The sequence below is a fragment of the Scyliorhinus canicula genome, chromosome 17 (assembly GCF_902713615.1).
Source record: "Scyliorhinus canicula chromosome 17, sScyCan1.1, whole genome shotgun sequence".
Taxonomy (NCBI): Eukaryota; Metazoa; Chordata; class Chondrichthyes; order Carcharhiniformes; family Scyliorhinidae; genus Scyliorhinus; species Scyliorhinus canicula.
In genome coordinates, this window is record NC_052162.1 from 110,694,304 (window position 1) to 110,712,134 (window position 17,831).

Genomic DNA, 17,831 nt, shown 5'->3' on the forward strand with positions numbered 1-17,831 from the left:
CATTCGGCCCATCGAGGCTGCACCAGCTCTTGGATAGAGCTCCCCACCCAAGGTTCACACCTCCACCCTATCCCCATAACCCCACCCAACACCAAGGGCAATTTTGGACACTAAGCGCAATTTAGCATGGTCAATCCACCTAACCTGCACATTTTTGGACTGTGGGAGGAAACCGGAGCACCCAGAGGAAACCCATGCACATACAGGGAGAATGTGCAGACTCCACACTGACAGTGACCCAAGCCGAGAATCGAACCTGGGACCCTGGAGCTGTGAAGCAATTGTGCTATCCACAATGCTACCGGGTTGCCGCAGGTTTACCTGGATGACGGGTTCATCCAAACGGGAACACATGGAGAACCCAGAGGACATATTACCTTGTTTCCAGACAGTCGTGGTCTGCCTACGGCACGAGCAGTGTGTATTCCACGTGAAAGAAGTGGTCTATTTAAGTTACAGGGGGGACAGGAATGGTTTGCACCCAGTGGACAACAAGGTACGAGCAATCCGGCAGGCCCCCCATGCCAAAGGACCCTACGGAACTCCGCTCCTTTTTGGGCCTCATAAACTATTGTGGAAAATTCATCCCAAAGTTGGTTCCGTTGCACCTGTTATCAAAGGAGGGAAACGATGATTTTGAGACATGCCACGACGGATGGCTTTCGACGAATTGAAACAGCGGCTTTCACCTTCGCATCTGCTAATTTATTTTGATCCATCCTCTAAGCCTTTATTGTTAACCTGCAATGCATCACCCTATGACATCGGGGCTGTTTTGGCGCACCGAATGGATGCCATACACCGCATAGTGCTGTATGGTGTCCAGCTTCATGCCCTGCCGGAGGATCTGCGTGCCTTCACCATGAAGGTGGCCGAACTCAGTGTGGTGGAAGGCATCCTGCTGTGGGGCTCCCAGGTGGTGGTCCCCGAGCGTGACCAGGAGCAACCCTGCAAGACCTCCACAGCGGACACCCGGGAATCTCTAAAATGAAGGTGTTTGCCCGGAGCTACGCATGAATATTGAGACTTTAGCCAAACAATGCGTGCAGTGCCAGGAGCACCAGAAGATCCCCACTGCAGATCCACTCCACCCATGGGAGTGGCCAGCCCAACCATCGTCCCACCTCCACGTAAATTGTGCAAGGCCTTTTCAAGGAGCAATGTATTGAATTATCATGGATCCACATTCAAAACAGCTGGGTGTCCATCGGATGACCACGGCGTCATCAACTGATAAACAACATAGATGACTATGTTGGGGTAGGATCAGTAAGTTTTCGGATGACACAAAGATAGGCCGGGTGGTTAACAGTGAGGTTGAGTGTCTTGGGTTACAGGAACATGTAGGCGGGATGGTCAAATAAGATGGAATTTAACCCTAAAAAGTGTCTTTGATACTTTGGAAGTAGTCATTTGAAATGGAAGTATTCAAGGAACAGCATGACACTGGGAAGTTACAAGGAACAAAGGGACCTTGGCATGTTTGTCCTTAGATCTCTGAAGGTGGGAGGACAGGTTAATAGAGTGGTGAAAAAGGCCCAAGGGACACTTGTCTTTACCAATCAAGGATCAAGGCGCAGATTACAAAAGCAGGGAGGTCGTGTGGAGTTTTTCACAAATTTGTATAGACTGTGGTGAGAGAACAGCTGGAAAACTGTGTGCAAGTCTGGTCGCCACTTTATCGGAAGGATTTGATTGCACTTGAAGGGGTGCAGAGGTGATTCACCAGGATATTTCCTGGGATGGAACATTTAAGTTATGAAGAGAGGTTGGATAGGCCTGGGTTGTTGGATAGGCCTGGCCATGCTTCTGACTCTTGCCTGCACCCCCATTTTCTCAGCGCCCGCCCTCTTTCCGCCCTCCCCCAGCACGCTCAGCCTTTTCCAGGGTGTGTTTCACACTGGATGGCCATCAATTGTCCGGCCAGCATCAAACTGATGGGGCTTAGGGGCTGATTTAGCTCACCAGGCTAAATCGCTGGCTTTTAAAGCAGACCAAGCAGGCCAGCAGCACGGTTCGATTCCCGTATCAGCCTCCCCGGACAGGCGCCGGAATGTGGCGACTAGGGGCTTTTCACAGTAACTTCATTGAAGCCTACTCGTGACAATAAGCGATTTTCATTTCATTTCATTTTCAAACTGCACCACGGGGCCGATGCATTTCATGTCTCGCTAAGTGCGCGCACCCGATGGATGGAAAATTCAGGACGTGGCATTTGGCTGCAGGGTCCCATCGAACAGCAGAACAGATCAGAGGGGTTGACTGTGTCCCAGTCCATTCCAATATGACCAAATTCGTCCAAGTCAGTCCCTTCTCAGCCTGGTTGCTAGGTTACCTTGTATTTTGTTCAGTGTCCATTAGGCCAATAAACCATAAGGTTCAAGGAGCAGAAGTAGGCCGTTTGTTTCATCGAGTCTGATCCATCATTCAATGAGATCTGATCTGATAAATGATGTGATGATCCTCAACTCCACTTTCCCACCTTATCCCCTTAATTCCCACACTGATTAAAATTCTGTCGACTTCCAGTGGCGACCATGCATTAAACGGTCGCATACTTGGCGGCTCCCACACAAAATAGTGCAGTTCGACCGAATAAACCTGATCAGATGGCCGAACGAGATAGGATCGCACATCAAACATTGAGGGATTAAAGTTTTCCTGTAGTGCAGTATGTCCGGTACTCACCCTCCCAAGATAATCGCTAAAAATAAGCAGCCGCAGGCAGACCGGGAGGCCTTCACAAGCGCGATTGAAGGCGCGATGACGGCGGGCTCAGGAGTGGCTCGTCCGGCGCAGTGGTCAACCGACCAACTGATCAACTTTCTAATGCTCCAATTCAAAAAGTAGAGGATTCAAACCTCAGAGGATCTGGCCAGAGTAACGGATCCGATCCGGGCGGCTGTGGGAAGATTGGCACAAAACCTTGAAGCCCAGTTGCATCGCTCCAAAAAACGGAGAAGCCTGTGATTGCGCCAAATCACACTGTGACAGTGCCACCACATTCTGGGTCTTTGCCACATCAGCCAGTGACTGCGCCATCTCCCTCTGCATCTGTGCCACGTCGGCCAGCGACTGGCAATGCTGCACACACTCTCAGCCATGTCTCGCAGTGACTGGGCCACGCTCAGGAGTGTGGCTGCAATGTCCAGGTGGCTCTGGCACATGGCTGTCTGTGAGAGAGCAGCCCTGTGCTGGGCCTCAGCCACCACCTGCACAGATTGCCCCAGGCCTTGGACATGCTGATCTGAAACCAAAACCTTCGCCTCCAAGGCCTCCACGAGGGATGCTGATTGTGCAGTGTTGGCCTGGGTGGCACACATGGCTGACACCACCTCCTGCAGTTGGTTGGACTCCTCCAGTTGCGCCAGCAGGTGCTGGATGCTTGCCGACAACCCCCTCATGTAGTCCCTAGCTCCATGATCGCTGGTACTGACCGTTCCAGAAGCCCAAAACCCATCTGGACGGCAGCTAGTCCCTCGGGTTGGCCCGCAATCTGACCATCCACCCCTCGAGAGTTCCTACCTACACCTGATGTACCAGAGAATTTGTGTGATGTGCACCAGAGGGTGCCGAAGTGGCCTCTTTGCCAAAGTGCCCAACCGAGGTGAGTGTCTCTGGCATGCTGGAGGGTCTTGGAGACAGCTGTGACAGGATGCTGGTGTCAACATCAGACTCAAGCTCCGGGGTGTGCTGGGTTTCAGGTATATGGATCCCCTCCATACGATGTCCCCGTCACTGCTCGGCACATGGTGGGGGGGGGGGGGGGGTTCCGGCTGTGGCTGGGGAAGGGACACCAGAAGGGCCCACCTCATCACCAGCAAGTCCTCCAAGACATAAGGAGAATGCATAATTAGACCGCCAGCCAGGGGGTAGTGGGTGTGGTTGAGGGTGGTGTGAGGGTAGTGTGGGGGTGAGTGTGATGTGAGTGAGGGTGGTGTGGGATTGGTGAGAGGGTGGTGTGAGGCCAAAGGTGGGATTGACACGTGTCACGGGGAACCACAAATCAGCGAGGTCTCACTTCCTCACCCCAGGTCGCTCTCCACCCCGGCGACTTGCCTTTTCTTGGGCCTGAAGACCATGTCCAAGGCCCCCTGCTGTGCCACAGTGAAGGGCCAGAGGTCCGGCAGTCCTCCTCCAGTCTTCTCCCACTCCCTGCGGTTATGAGCAGCCTTCCCCTGGGGAAACACACAGTGTCAGACAGTACGATGCATGCAGCCCAGGGGATGGGTAGCTGGTTGCTTCAATGGCCAGGGCACCCGGCCGTGGCGGCCAGTATGGCTGCCGACATGTGGTGCCGGGTGGAGGTTCGGACGCCATCCTGGTTGGGGGGAGGTAGGGTTATGGGTGTGTGGGACGGGGGTTGATGCCAGGGCAATGTGCTGCCTATCACCCTGGCTGCCCTGAGGAGGTCATGCATTGCAGGCTGGTTGGGATGGTGTTACTGGTGGCGCTGACCGCCCTTGCCATGTGCGATCAGGCACGGTGAACAACGGTGGCTGGCAGTTTCCTTCCCGGGCCAGGGTACAGGATGGGGGTAGACAACCATTGCGTGCAGTGTGCTGGGTCCCCGGTGAACCATACCCATATATTCTGGGCTTGTCCGAAGCTGGAGGGGGGTTACCAATGTACTGTCAGGGTTTTGGGAGTGGAGGTAACACTGTTCCCATGGGTAGCAATTTTCAGAGTGTCTGATACTCTGGTGGGGAAAGAAGCCGATGTGGTGGTATTTGCTTCCCTGCTAGCCCGGAGGAGGATCTTGCTGAGTTGGCGGGATTCAGAATGGCCTGGAGTTGGGACTTGGGTGCAGGACACAGCTGAATTCTTTCACTTGGAAAAGATTAAGTTCGCCATTAGAGGGGTGGATGAGATGACGTGGAAGCTGTTCATCGACTTCTTCAAGATGTCCTAAAATGTCAGTGGGGGGAGAGGGAGAAGGGGGGGAGAAGGGAAGGCGCTTTCTTGGCGGTGGTTTGAGGGTTATAGTGGATAAATAACAGAAGAGAAAATGCTGGAAAATCTCAACAGGTCTGCCAACTTCTGTAGGGAGAGAAAAGAGGTAAAGTTTCAAGTCCGGTCTAGCTTTGACAAAGAGTCATCAGACTCGAAACGTTAGCTCTTTTCTCTCCCTCTCTCTTTTAAATGGGCAACCCCTTTACTCTGAGATGATGCCCTCTGGTCCCAGACTTTCCCACAAGGGAAAACATTCTCTCAGCATCTACCCTGTCAAATTGCCCCTGAGGATCCTCGAATGTGCCACACTTACACCAAAATTCGCGAGCTGCTGAAATCCTTCGATTTCTCATTGCTGAACCTCAGGTCCATGGGGAGTTCTTCCTCCGTGTCTGCATCGATGCATCTCGGGAAATTGGGGGCAAACACCTTCCACCTGGAGCACACAGTGAGACGACATTAGGGTAAAAATGGAAGCATTTCAGAGAAGGTTTCCCAGACAAATCTGCAACCTAAAATTGTGAGGGGCAAAGATAGAGTGGAGAGGAAGAAATTTTCCCCTTGGTGGAATGATCAACAACCAGGAGGCATAGATTTAAGCTAAGGAGCAGGTGGTTTAGAGGGATGTGTGAAAATACTTTTTCACCCAGAGGCTGGTGGCAGTCTGGGACTCACTGCCTGAAAGAGTGGTGGAGGCAGAGACCCTCATAACATTTAAGAAGTATTTAGATGTGCACTTTCGATGCCAAAGCATACAAGGGTATGGGCCAAGCGCTGGAAAATGGGATAGAAACATAGAAAAAAGGAGCAGGAGGAGGTAATTTGGCCCTTTGAACCTGCTCTGCCATTCATTAAAATCATAGCTGATACTTCCGGTGGCGGCTATGAGGGAGTAAGTCGCACATTTGGTGGCTCTCACTCCGGCATGACTTTAAGACCTTTTTCCCCGACTTTTTTGAACTTTTGAGCGCTGGAGTGAAAAGCAATAGCACTCTAGATCTGAATCCATACAGAGTTGCATGGACTTGAGGAGCAGAAGGGAGCGAAAACAGGCGAAGAAGGGGCTGAACAAAGGTGGTGTGGAAGCTCAAGTGGGAGGAAAGATGGCCGATGACCGGACCACGGAAAGGACGGTCCAGACAGCACTGGACAACATGCTGCAGGTCATGAAAGAGAGCTTCGCAGCACTGAAACGGGATAATTTGGAACCGCTCCAGAAAGCGGTGGAGAGACTTGACCAGAGGCTGGATGCTCAGGATAAGAAGGTCCAGGCACTGGAGAAGACAGTGGAAGAGCAGGCGGATTTCCAAACTGTAGCGGACGTGGAAATTAGTAAGTTGAAGGAGCAGCAAGCAAGGCTGATGGACAAGCTGGAGGACCTGGAAAACAGGTCTCGCCGGCAGAATCTGAGAATCATTGGGCTCCCGGAGGAGGCCGAGGGAGTGGATGCCACGGCATATGTGGCAGACATGCTGCAGAAGCTGCTGGGGGATGATTTGTTCCCGCGTCCGTTGGAGCTGGACAGGGCACACAGAGTGCAGGCGAGGCAGCCGGGGGGGCAATGGTGGTCAGGTTCCATAGGTTCGTGGACAAGGAGCGGGTTCTACAGTGGGCCAAGAGCACGAGGAGCTGCTCATGGAACAACAGTGTCCTACGCATCTGCCAGGATCTGAGCCAGGAGCAGGGCAGCCTACAGACAAATAAAAGAGATCCTGTTTAAAAAGGTCAAGTTCGGGCTAATTTTCCCAGCGCGACTTTGGGTCACATACCGGGAACAGCAACATTATTTTGACGACCCGGAGGAAGCAATGGACTTTGCTAAGGGGCATGGACTGGTGCCGAACTGAGGACCCATGGACTCAAGTTAGAGCATACTAAGGGATGTCTGCAGTTGTTCACATATTGCCCTTCGTGTTAGCAATGTCGTTCGGCATGCTCTTTTATTTAAAATTGGGGGTGTTCTTGTGTTTGCCTGTTTGACAGTTTTAAAGTTAAAGCCAAAGTGATAGTTAAAGTTTAAGTTGTAGGGTGCTGGGGGGCTGTTCGGGTTCTCTTTGCTTTTTTTCTCTTCTGGGAATGTTGCTTTGTTCTTTGTTTGTTTTCCCTCTGTCTCGGTCCCAGAGCAATTGCTCGAACAGGGCTGTTCTGGGGAGGTGGTGTTGATGGGCGAGGGGAGGTGAGCGGGGGGATAATAGCTGTGAGACATAGTGGCGCCGGAGTTGAGAGCCACCAGGCTAGCTGCTTTGAGCTAGTCAATGGAAGCGAGGTGGGGGGTGTGTATACAGCCAGTATATGGCAGGGGTTAGGTTACAAGGGGTTGTTGCTGGGGGGGGGGGGGGAAGATGATCTGCTGACGAGGGAGGGAATTGAACCAGGTTGCAGGGAAGGGGTCGGGGGTGGGAGCTGCCAAGAGGCGGACCAGGGGAGGCGCGGCACATGGGCAAAGGGTGGGTCCAAGAAGGGGGGTGGCTGATTGGCGTGGGGGGGGGGGGGGGGGGGGGGGGGCAGGGTGCCCTCCAACCAGGCTAATCACCTGGAATGTTAGAGGATTAAACGGGCCGGTCAAGAGGACATGTGTGTTTGCGCACTTACGGGCTCTGAAGGCGGATGCAATGTTACTGCAGGAGACACAGTTGAAAGTGGCGGACCAGATTAGATTATGGACGGGCTGGGTTAGCCAGGTCTTCCATTCGGGGCTTGACGCTAAGACCAGAGGGGTCGCGATCATGATTAACAAATGGGTTAAATTTGGGGAGGACAGCAGTTGCGGATGGGGGTGGTAGATTTCTCATGGTCCGGGGCAAGCTTGAGGGGGTGAGGGTGGTCCTAGTGAATGTTTACGCTCCAAACTGGGATGATGTAGATTTCATCAAAAGGCTGCTGGGGAAAATCCCCGATTTGGATTCGCACAAGTTGATTATGGGTGGGGACTTTAATACAGTCCTCGACTCCGACTTGGACCGGTCTTGCTCCAGAACGGGCAGGGTCCCGGCAATGGCAAGAGAACTGAGAGGGTTCATGGAGCAAATGGGGGGGATAGACCCCTGGAGAATCAGCCGGCCGACGGGGAAGGTGTTCTCGTTCTATTCACATGTTCACAAGATTTATTCACGTATTGACTTTTTTATTATGAGTAAGGACTTTTTGGAGGGGGTGAGGGATACAGAATACTCGGAGATCACTATTTCGGACCGTGCTCCACATTGGGTCGACCTCTGGTCTGGAAAGAAAGTTATCAGCGCCCACAATGGAGGTTAGAGGTGGGATTGTTGGCAGAGGAGAGGGTGTGTGAGAGAATGGGGAAATGCATGCAGGACTACCTGCAGGTCAACGATACAGGGGAAGTCTGAGCAGCGGTGCTCTGGGAGGCGCTGAAGGCGGTGGTGAGAGGGGAACTGATCACAATCCGAGCCCATGGGGACAGAACGGATAGGGCAGAGATGGACAGACTGGTGCAGGAGATGACACGGACGGATAGGGAATATGCGGACTCCCCGAGGGCAGAGCTACTTAGGGAACAACGGAGATTGCAGGTGGAGCTGGGAGCACTATCCACTAGGAAGGCTGTAGAGCAACTCAGAAAGGCCAGGGGCGCGGTGTACGAGTATGGGGAGAAAGCCAGCAGAATGCTTGCGCAGCAACTTAGGAAGAGGGAGGCAGCCAGGGAGATAGGGACGGTAGTGGGCGGGGCAGGGAACCGGGTGGAAGACCCGGCAGGACTGAACAGGGTATTCAGGGACTTTTACAGTAAGCTGTATACCTCGGAACCCTCCACGGGGCCGGAGGGAATGAGGCGCTTCTTAGTTGGGCTGACCTTCCCAAAGGTGGGCAGGGGGATGGTAGAGGGGCTGGGGGCCCCGATTAGAGCTGAAGAAGTAATGGGGGCCTGAAGGCCATGCAGTCGGGTAAAGCCCCGGGGCCGGATGAGTATCCAGTGGAGTTCTACAAAAGGTATGCGGGTATACTGGGGCCTGTGCTGGTTAGGGTGTTTCATGAGGCGAGGGACAATGGGGTGTTATTCCCAACGATGTCGCAAGCCACCATCTCGCTGATATTAAAATGGGATAAGGATCCGGAGGTCTGTGGTTCCTTAGGCCAATCTCCTTATTAATGTAGACGCTAAACTGCTGGCCAAGATCCTGACGTCCAGAATCGAAGATTGTGTACCGGACGTGATTGTGGAGGACCAAACGGGGTTTGTTAAGGGCAGGCAGCTGGTAGCCAATCTAAGAAGGCTACTCAATGTGATTATGATGCCCCCGGAGGGCAGAGAGGTGGAGGTAGTGGTGGTAATGGATGCCGAAAAGGCTTTTGACCGGGTGGAGTGGGACTATTTATGGGAGGTGTTAGGACGGTTTGGGTTTGGAGAGGGCTTTGTGGACTGGGTTAAACTGCTATAACAGGCTTCAGAGGCTAGTGTAAGGACAAACAGGATGACATCTGAGTATGTTAGACTATACCGCGGGACAAGACATGAATGCCCCCTCTCTCCTCCTCTGTTTGTGTTGGCCATAGAACCGCTGGCAATTGCTCTGAGAGCGGCAAGGGGATGGAAGGGAATGGTCAGGGGGGGAATAGCACACAAGGTCTCACTCTACGCGGATTACCTGCTTTTGTATGTGTCAGATCCAGCGGCAGGGATGGACGGGATTATGGAAATCCTAGGGGAGTTTGGCCGGTTTTCGGGCTACAAGTTGAACATGGCAAAAAGCGAGATGTTTGTGGTGCAGGCGAGGGGTGAGGAGAATAGGCTGAGGGAGCTACCATTTAGGCTGGTTGGGGAAAGTTTTAGGTATCTAGGGATACAAGTGGTGCACTACTGGGGTAAGATGCATAGGTTGAACTTGTCCAGGCTGGTGGAGCAAATGAGGAGCGAGTTTCGGAGGTGGGATGCACTCCCGCTGTCACTAGCGAGGAGAGTACAGACGGTGAAGATGACGATTCTCCCGAGATTCCTGTTTATTTTTCAGTGTCTCCCTATTTTCATTCCGCGGTCCTTCTTTAAAAGAATCAATAAAATCATCCTGGGATTTGTTTGGGCGGGGAAGTCCCCGCGGGTAAAGAGGGGGATACTGGAACGGAACCGTAGCGAGGGGGGGCTGGAGTTGCTGAACCTCAGCAACTACTACTGGGCGGCTAACATAGCCATGATAAGGAAATGGATGGTGGGTACGGGGTCAGTTTGGGAGCGGGTGGAGGCTGCTTCGTGCAGAGGCACCAGTTTGGCAGCCCTGGTCACGGCTCCCCTGTCGTTCCCACCGGCCAGGTACTCCACCAGCCCTGTAGTGGTGGCGGCTTTGCGGATTTGGGGCCAATGGAGGAAGCATGCGGGGGAAGTGGAAGCGTCGGTCTGGTCCCCAATATGTGACAACCACCGATTTGTCCCGGGGAAGATGGATGGCCGGTTTCGAGCGTGGCGGAGGGCTGGGGTGGGAAGGATGGGCGACTTGTTCCTGGAAGGGAGCTTCGCGAACATGAGGGCGCTGGAGAAGTTCGGGCTGGCAAGGGAGAATGACTTTCGGTACTTGCAGGTGCGAGATTTTGTACGTAGACAGGTCCCGTCCTTTCCACGCCTTCCACCAAGGGGTATCCAGGACAGGGTAATTTCCAGGGGTGAGGTAGGAGAGGGGAGAGTCTCAGATATTTATAAGGAGCTTATGGGAGCGGAGGACACAGGGACCGAGGAACTGAAACTTAAGTGGGAGGAGGAGCTTGGTGGGGAGTTGGAGGGAGGCGTATGGGCAGACGCTCTGAGGAGGGTAAATGCAACCGCAACATATGCCAGGCTCGGTCTGATTCAGTTCAAGGTGGCTCACCGGGCCCACATGACGGTGGCCGGATGAGCAAATTCTTTGGGCTGGAGGACAAGTGTGCTAGATGTGGGGGAGGACCAGCGAACCATGTCCACATGTTCTGGGCGTATCCAAAACTCAGGGGATACTGGCAGGGATTTGCGGACGTCATATCCCGGGTACTGAAAACAAGAGTGGCGATGAGTCCAGAGGTGGCGATTTTTGGGGTGTCGGAAGACCCGGGAGTACAGGAGGGGATAGAGGCCGACGTTGTGGCCTTTGCTTCCCTGATAGCCCGGCGACGAATACTGTTGGCCTGGAGGGACTCAAAGCCCCCAAAGACCGAAGTATGGCTGTCGGACATGGCAAGCTTTCTCGGTTTGGTAAAAATCAAGTTCGCCTTACGGGGATCACTATCGGGGTTCGCCCGGAGGTGGCAACCATTCATCGACTTCTTCGCGGGGAACTAATCGTCAGCGGGGGGGGGGGGGGGGGGGGGAGGGGTAGAATAGTGTAGAGTAGGGGGGAAGAATAGGCGGGTCTATTTGCGAGAGTGGTAGTTATTTGCACTATGTTTTTTGTAATTGGTATCTGCACACTAATGCATATTGTCACTGTTTACAATGCCAAAAAGACCTCAATAAAATTGACTGTTAAAATAAAAATTATGGCTGATAATCCGACTCAATAGCACCCCCCCCCTCCCCCCGACGGCATGGGACAGGTGTGCTCACAGTTTTCAGGGACCTCCTGACCACCTCAAAAGGAGTTAAGTGCTTTCACTTCCTCCTTTTCTCAGCAGAAAGTACTTAATTTCTTTTGAGCGGGGGGGGTGGGGAAGCCATTCCGCTGGCCAGTGGGGCTTCGGCGGGGGCTGGGGGGACTGGTGGGGCGTGGTCCGGGGGTGGAAAGGGGGGGGGGGTTACAGGGGGGCACTATCTGGCAGGCCAGGTTGGCATGCGGCTGGCACCATGTGGTACGATGCGACCGCTACAGATCACCGTCATTCGCATGCACAGCCACGCACCCGCCAGGGACGATGCCGAATTTTTGGTCGTAAGACTAGACACATGCTCCGGACATAGTCTCAAAATCGGAGAATCCAGCCCTAAGTTCCCCCAGTGGAGAGTCACTACTGATCTCTGCTGACATTGGGAGTGTTGACTGCGTGCTACTCTGGTTCCCTGGCCATGAAAATTCATGCGTGACAGGATCCCACCGGATTCCGATGGAGTATCGTTATCGGGCTGCCTGCTCAAAAGAAATTAAGTACTTTCTGCTGAGAAAAGGAGGAAGTGAAAGCACTTAACTCCTTTTGGCGTGGTCAGGAGCTGTCATAATCATGAGTGTTTATAAGCATTGTGGTTAGCTTCAAAACAGGATACTTGAAATGCATTCAAGCATGAAGGGAAAAGTAAAATAAACAATGCAGACACGACTGTCTGGAAGCTATTAATCACAGACTCATACAGCTATTTCTCTTTGAAAGTGAATAGAAGCCTCACAGGTCAAAGGATATCAGGGGCTTTCAAGCCTTTTCATATGGTTTTCCCTTTCTATTCGGCCTGGGACAACTGTACCGCCTGCTACTTTCAAACAATTTCATCTGAGGAAGCAGGTGTAAGGGACTGGTAAGTGGATAAGCAATGTTTCCTCACTGCTTTTACCCTTACTGCTCTTTAGCTTCCAGCAGTGGTCGATGATATGAGGGTCTCTCATGGGGGTCTCTCATGGAAACGTCTGAGGAGAGGTCTTATGGGGGAATCTGAAGGGATCAGGGATGGTCTGAGGGAGGTCTGAGGGAGAGCACGAATAGCATTGTGGGGGGGAGGGGGACCTTCTATTGACTTTGGCGGGGGGGGACCTCCATTAAGCTCTGACCTCCTTAACCCACCATGCCCAGGCCTCACTTGTGCAACCTTGAACCAATGCCTGTCCGATGGGTTTCCCGGAGTGGGGGTCAGAGCATAATGGGGAGGGGGGGTGAAAAATCGGGGGTCAGGCCCACTAATCGCACATTAATGATGGACTACCATTTCCGGGGAAGATCGCTGATGCTTGTAGTGGGGCAGCAGGGAATGGCAATATGGTTTTTAGTCCCATGCACCATTTTCCACTCCCATCAGGAATGCTGATGCTGGTGTTGGGCAATGAAGAAGGCACCCCAATAACTTTCCTCAAATAAGAGGACCAAACTGCTCACAATTCTCCAGATGTGGTCTCATCAGCACCTTGTCCAGCTGCAGCAAGACTTCCCGACTCTTATACTCCAACCCTCTTTTAATCAGGGCCAACATTCCATTAGCTTCCTGATTACCTGCTGCACCTGTCTGCTAGCTTTCTGTGTTTCCTGCACAAGTTCCCCCAAGTCCCTTTGTGTTGCAGCTTTCTGCAGTTTTTCTCCATTTCAATAATACCGTTCTTTTGTTCTCCCTTCCAAAATGGACAACTTCATGTTTTCCCACATTATGCTCCATGATACCACCTCTCATTCTTTGAACATCTAAGAGTACGCAAGTCCCGTTTCTGTAAAACTTTCTTCAGAGGACAGTCTCGCGATCCCCGGGAACAAGTCCAATAAAACTCTGTCCAACCAACATGTGAATGTTAAATTCGTCTGGGGAAATGGTTCCACGGTTCAAAGATCTGGTTGAAACGGACGCAATTGCCCTGAATATTTCTGGAACGTTAGCTTTGTCAAAAGAACAATCCACCCCACCTATACTCCCACATGCCACTCTCTTGCCCCACAACCCCCCCCTCCACCACCTGCACCCACCCACCCCCACTGTAAATAAAGCCATGGTATCTGGCGATTACCTGATGACTTTTAGTTTCTCCTCCAATTCAGCCCGGCGATGGGTCAGAAATACAGCCAACTTGTCGTCACACAACCTCTTCGCTGTAAGGAACATACCAGTGTTAAATAAGGCAAGGGTCAGTGGTGGGAATCGAACTGAGGATGTTTGGAGTTGGGGGGAGGGGGGGGGGAGGGGTGACCCCCAGTACATATTAACAAGCCTCAGTAGAACCCATTTCCCAGCACCACCGCTGAAAGGATTCCTCATTTGCTTAACATTAATTATGATGTGGCGATGCCGGCGTCGGACTGGGGTGAACACAGTAAGAAGCCTTACAACACCAGGTTAAAGTCCAACAGGTTTGTTTCAAACACTAGCTTTCGGAGCACTGCTCTTCACCTGAGGAAGGAGCAGTGCTCCGAAAGCTCGTGTTTGAAACAAATCTGTTGGACTTTAACCTGGTGTTGTGAGACTTCTTACTGTAACATTAATTAGACCTTCTGTCCCGACAGCTTCCCCAACCTTCAGACATCATCACGCAATCCCCATTTTCAGGCAATGGGCGGGATTCTCCGGCCTGCCGGCCACGTGTTTCTCGGCCGCATGCCGTTTTCTGGCAGCGGGATTCTACCTTCCCGCCGATTGTCAATGGGATTTCCCATTGTGATCACCTGTCGCCGCTGCAAATTGAATCACAACAACCAGAGAATTCCAGCCAATATCCCTCAACCCCATTTTCAGATAAAATCCCTCAATCCCATTATCAGACAATATCCCTCAATCCCACCTTCTCTCCATATCCCTCAATTCTCCCTTCATATAAAATTCCTTAATCTCGCCATCTCCCTCAATTCTACCGTTGCACCCCGAGTCCCACCTTTTCCCCGTTTCTCTGAATCCCTCCTTCTCCCCATATCCCACACACACCTTTTCCCCATTTCCCTCAATCCCATTTCTACACATATCCCTCAATTCTATATTCTCCCCATTTCTCTCAATCCCACCTTTCCCCATGTCCCCCAATCCCTTTCTCCCTGCATCCCTCAATCCCACCTACAATCCATATCCATCATTCCCACCTTCTCCCCTCATCCCTCAATCCCACCTGCTGTGCATATCCCTGAATCCCAGCCTCTCACTCCATCCCTTATTCCTACCACAATCCCAATGTTAACTTCTCTCTGGGAACACGTCACACCATTTATCCTTCATTAGCGACCTACTCTACCTGTCTCTATTGCTCTGTTGGAAGAGACAAGAGAGAGGACTGGAGCACTTACATCCTTTGCCTCCATTATTTATGCCATTCCCCGGAATAACCAGCACCTCACCTGTTCCTTCCCGGAGCAGTATGGTGCAAGTGCTGAGCCACTTGTAGCAGGGGAAGCGAAGAGTCTCTCCCAATGGGGTCTCCACCAGCACCGAGAGGCAGAGCCAATAATCCTCCACCAGGAATTTTGTCACCTCCAGCTTCACAAACCTAATATTCCCAAGGTCTTGGTCACTGGAAACGTCATACTGCTTGACCTGGGAAGAAAAGGTTTGACAGTCATAGTGAGGAAAGAATTGGAATTGACTCAACTGGTCAAAACACTGAATCAGGAGGAAGAGGAGGCGGACATTTTTTTTAGAACCTTCAGCCATTTCTGCTATTTGTTAGCTGGTCCATAAGGATCTGAATCCATACAGAAACACACTGGAGGCATTTTTTATCTGCCTTAGTCATGAGTGCAAATGGCGATGCGGGCAAAACATTGCTTTAGAATCGGAAAACGAAGACTTCCGGTGGAGGGGATGTTATCATAGAATTTACAGTGCAGAAGGAGGCCATTCAACCCATCGAGTCTGCACCGGCTCTTGGAAAGAGCACCCTACCCAAGGTCAACAACTCCACCCTATCCCCATAACCCAGTAACCCCACCCAACAGTAAGGGCAATTTTGGACACTAGGGGCAATTTATCATGGCCAATCCACCTAACCTGCACATCTTTGGACTGTGGGAGGAAACCGGAGCACCCGGAGGAAACCCACGCACACACTGGAAGGATGTGCAGACTCCGCACAGACAGTGACCCAAGCCGGAATCGAACCTGGGACCTGGAGCTGTGAAGCGATTGTGCTATCCACAATGCTACCGTGCTGCATAGTCTCTGAGTAGTCTCCTCCCATGAACCTGAAAATAGGCTCTTCTACGCAAATTAGCCCGCTAATACAGGGAAAAAGGTATTCCCGCACGGGCAGCACGGTAGCATTGGTCTGCTTTCAAAGCCAGCGATTTAGCCCTGTGCTAAACCAGCCCCGCTGAGTGGCTGAGCCAGCAGACACACGAGGCGTTGAAACACGGGCCACGCCAGAGCAAGAAGGACCGACCCGCCGCACACGGAGTCCTCTCTCACCAGAGGGCGGATGGAGGATGTTTCTGGCACGGGAACATAGGGAGGAGACGAAGACCTTTTTCAGGTGGTGGTCAGGGTGGCAGTCGCAGAAGCTGTGGCGACCATGCTGGTGGCGAGGCAGTTGGAAGCCCAGGGGAACACTAGAAAGGAGCTAGAAAAGGCCTCAACAGACCACAGCGACCGGATCGCCGCCCTGGAAAAGAAAATAACAAGGTTGGCTGGGGATCTGAGGGGAAAGATAGAAGATCAGGAAACCCGATCAAGGCGCTGATGATTGTGGGCCTGCCGGAGGGCATCAAAGAGAGGGACCTCACAGTCTATGTGGTCTAAATGCTGGGCAATCTGGTGGGAAGGGATAGCTTCCCCAACCGACCAGAAAAAGACAGAGCCCTCTTGTCGCTTTGTCCAAAATTCAAGGCTGGGGAACAACTGAGATCGATAATCACTGAAATGCACCGGTATCAAGACCGGGAAAGAATCCTGCGCTGGGCAAGACAAACAAAAAGCTGCAACTGGGAAGATCACCAGATCAGGATAGACCAGGACATTGGGGCTGACCTGGACAAGCACCGGGCAGAGTTCAACAGGGCGAAAGCATCCTGTATAAAAGTGGCTTAAAATTTGGGATGCTGTACCCAGCCAAACTTCTGGGTCACATTCCAGGGCAGGGAGCACTTCTTCATAGCCCCGATGGGCGCAGACAAATTTGTCCTGGAGATACGGCAGCAGATAGAGCAGTGAAAAGTACACCAGAAGAGACTTTATTTGTTAACTTAAGTAACCATCTCGAAGGACATTTTATGCCGGAGTGCATTGCCTCATTCTGAGGACGGGAGTTGCAGCAGAGGAAGGAAAGAGTGAGGGCAGCACAGCACAGGAAAGGGTGAGGAGAACAGCAGGGAGGGAGTATAATAGCTGGTGACGGGTGGATATATAACAGATCCCGAGAGGGGGGGGGGGGGGCCACCACACTGGCGGGAAAATTAGCACCGGGAAGAATGAGCGGGAGAGGGACCGTGACGCATCTCCCACAAGGGAGAGAGCACCTAGCAAAGGGCACCTGGTGAAGTCCATGGCGGGCCAGAAGAAAAGAGTGCCGCCACAGCGCAGGCCCACCCACCGATCGGTGGGCCCTGATCGTGGGCCAGGCCACCGTGGGGGCACCCCCCGGGGTCAGATCGCCCTGCGCCCCCCCCCCCCCCCCCCCCCCCCCCAGGACCCTGGAGCCCGCCCGCGCCGCCAATCCCGCCGGTACCAGAGGTGGTTTAAACCACGCCGCCGGAAAAGGCCTGTCAGCGGCGGGACTTCAGCCCATCGCGGGCTGGAGAATCGCCACGTGGGGACCGGCACAGCGCAATTCCCGCCCCCGCCGAATCTCGGGGGGGGGGGGGGGGAGCGGAGAATTCGGAACACGGCTGCGGCGGGATTGACTCCGGCCCTGGGCGATTCTCTGACCTCCAGGGGGTCGGAAAATTCCGCCGAAGGTCTTTTTTGTGTGCATTAGCTTAGAGTTCAACTTGCATGTGTGGGTGATTGATTAAAGTTAACAATTGTGTGTTTGTGAAGAAAAGTATATTGTTGTACCGAACAACTTGAGGTCATTTGTCCATTGTATACGGGTTAAACATACACTGTGGTTTAGGCACAACGGTACCATAGGGGAAACATAGGAGTAAAGATTGTAAGAACATAGAGTGCAGAAGGAGGCCATTCGGCCCATTGAGTCTGCACCTACCCACTTAAGCCCTTACTTCCACTCTATCCCCGTAACCCAATAACCCCTCACTAACCTTTTTGGTCACTAAGGGAAATTTATCATGGCCAATCCACCTAACCTGCACGTCTTTGGACTGTGGGAGGAAACCGGAGCACCCGGAGTAAACCCACG

At 52.6% G+C, this 17,831-nt stretch overlaps 1 protein-coding gene across 1 annotated transcript in view; it reads right to left on the bottom strand.

Moving 5' to 3' along the window:
• The window catches only part of LOC119951517 (polyunsaturated fatty acid 5-lipoxygenase-like), a 90,667-nt gene that overhangs the window by 44,939 nt on the left and 27,897 nt on the right, over positions 1-17,831 (bottom strand). Inside the window, exons 3-5 of the mRNA XM_038774720.1 lie at positions 14,878-15,073; positions 13,566-13,647; positions 5,267-5,389 (exon numbers count right to left, since the gene is read on the bottom strand). Coding sequence (XP_038630648.1) covers positions 5,267-5,389; positions 13,566-13,647; positions 14,878-15,073 — 401 coding nt within the window. The remainder of the gene's footprint in view (positions 1-5,266; positions 5,390-13,565; positions 13,648-14,877; positions 15,074-17,831) is intronic.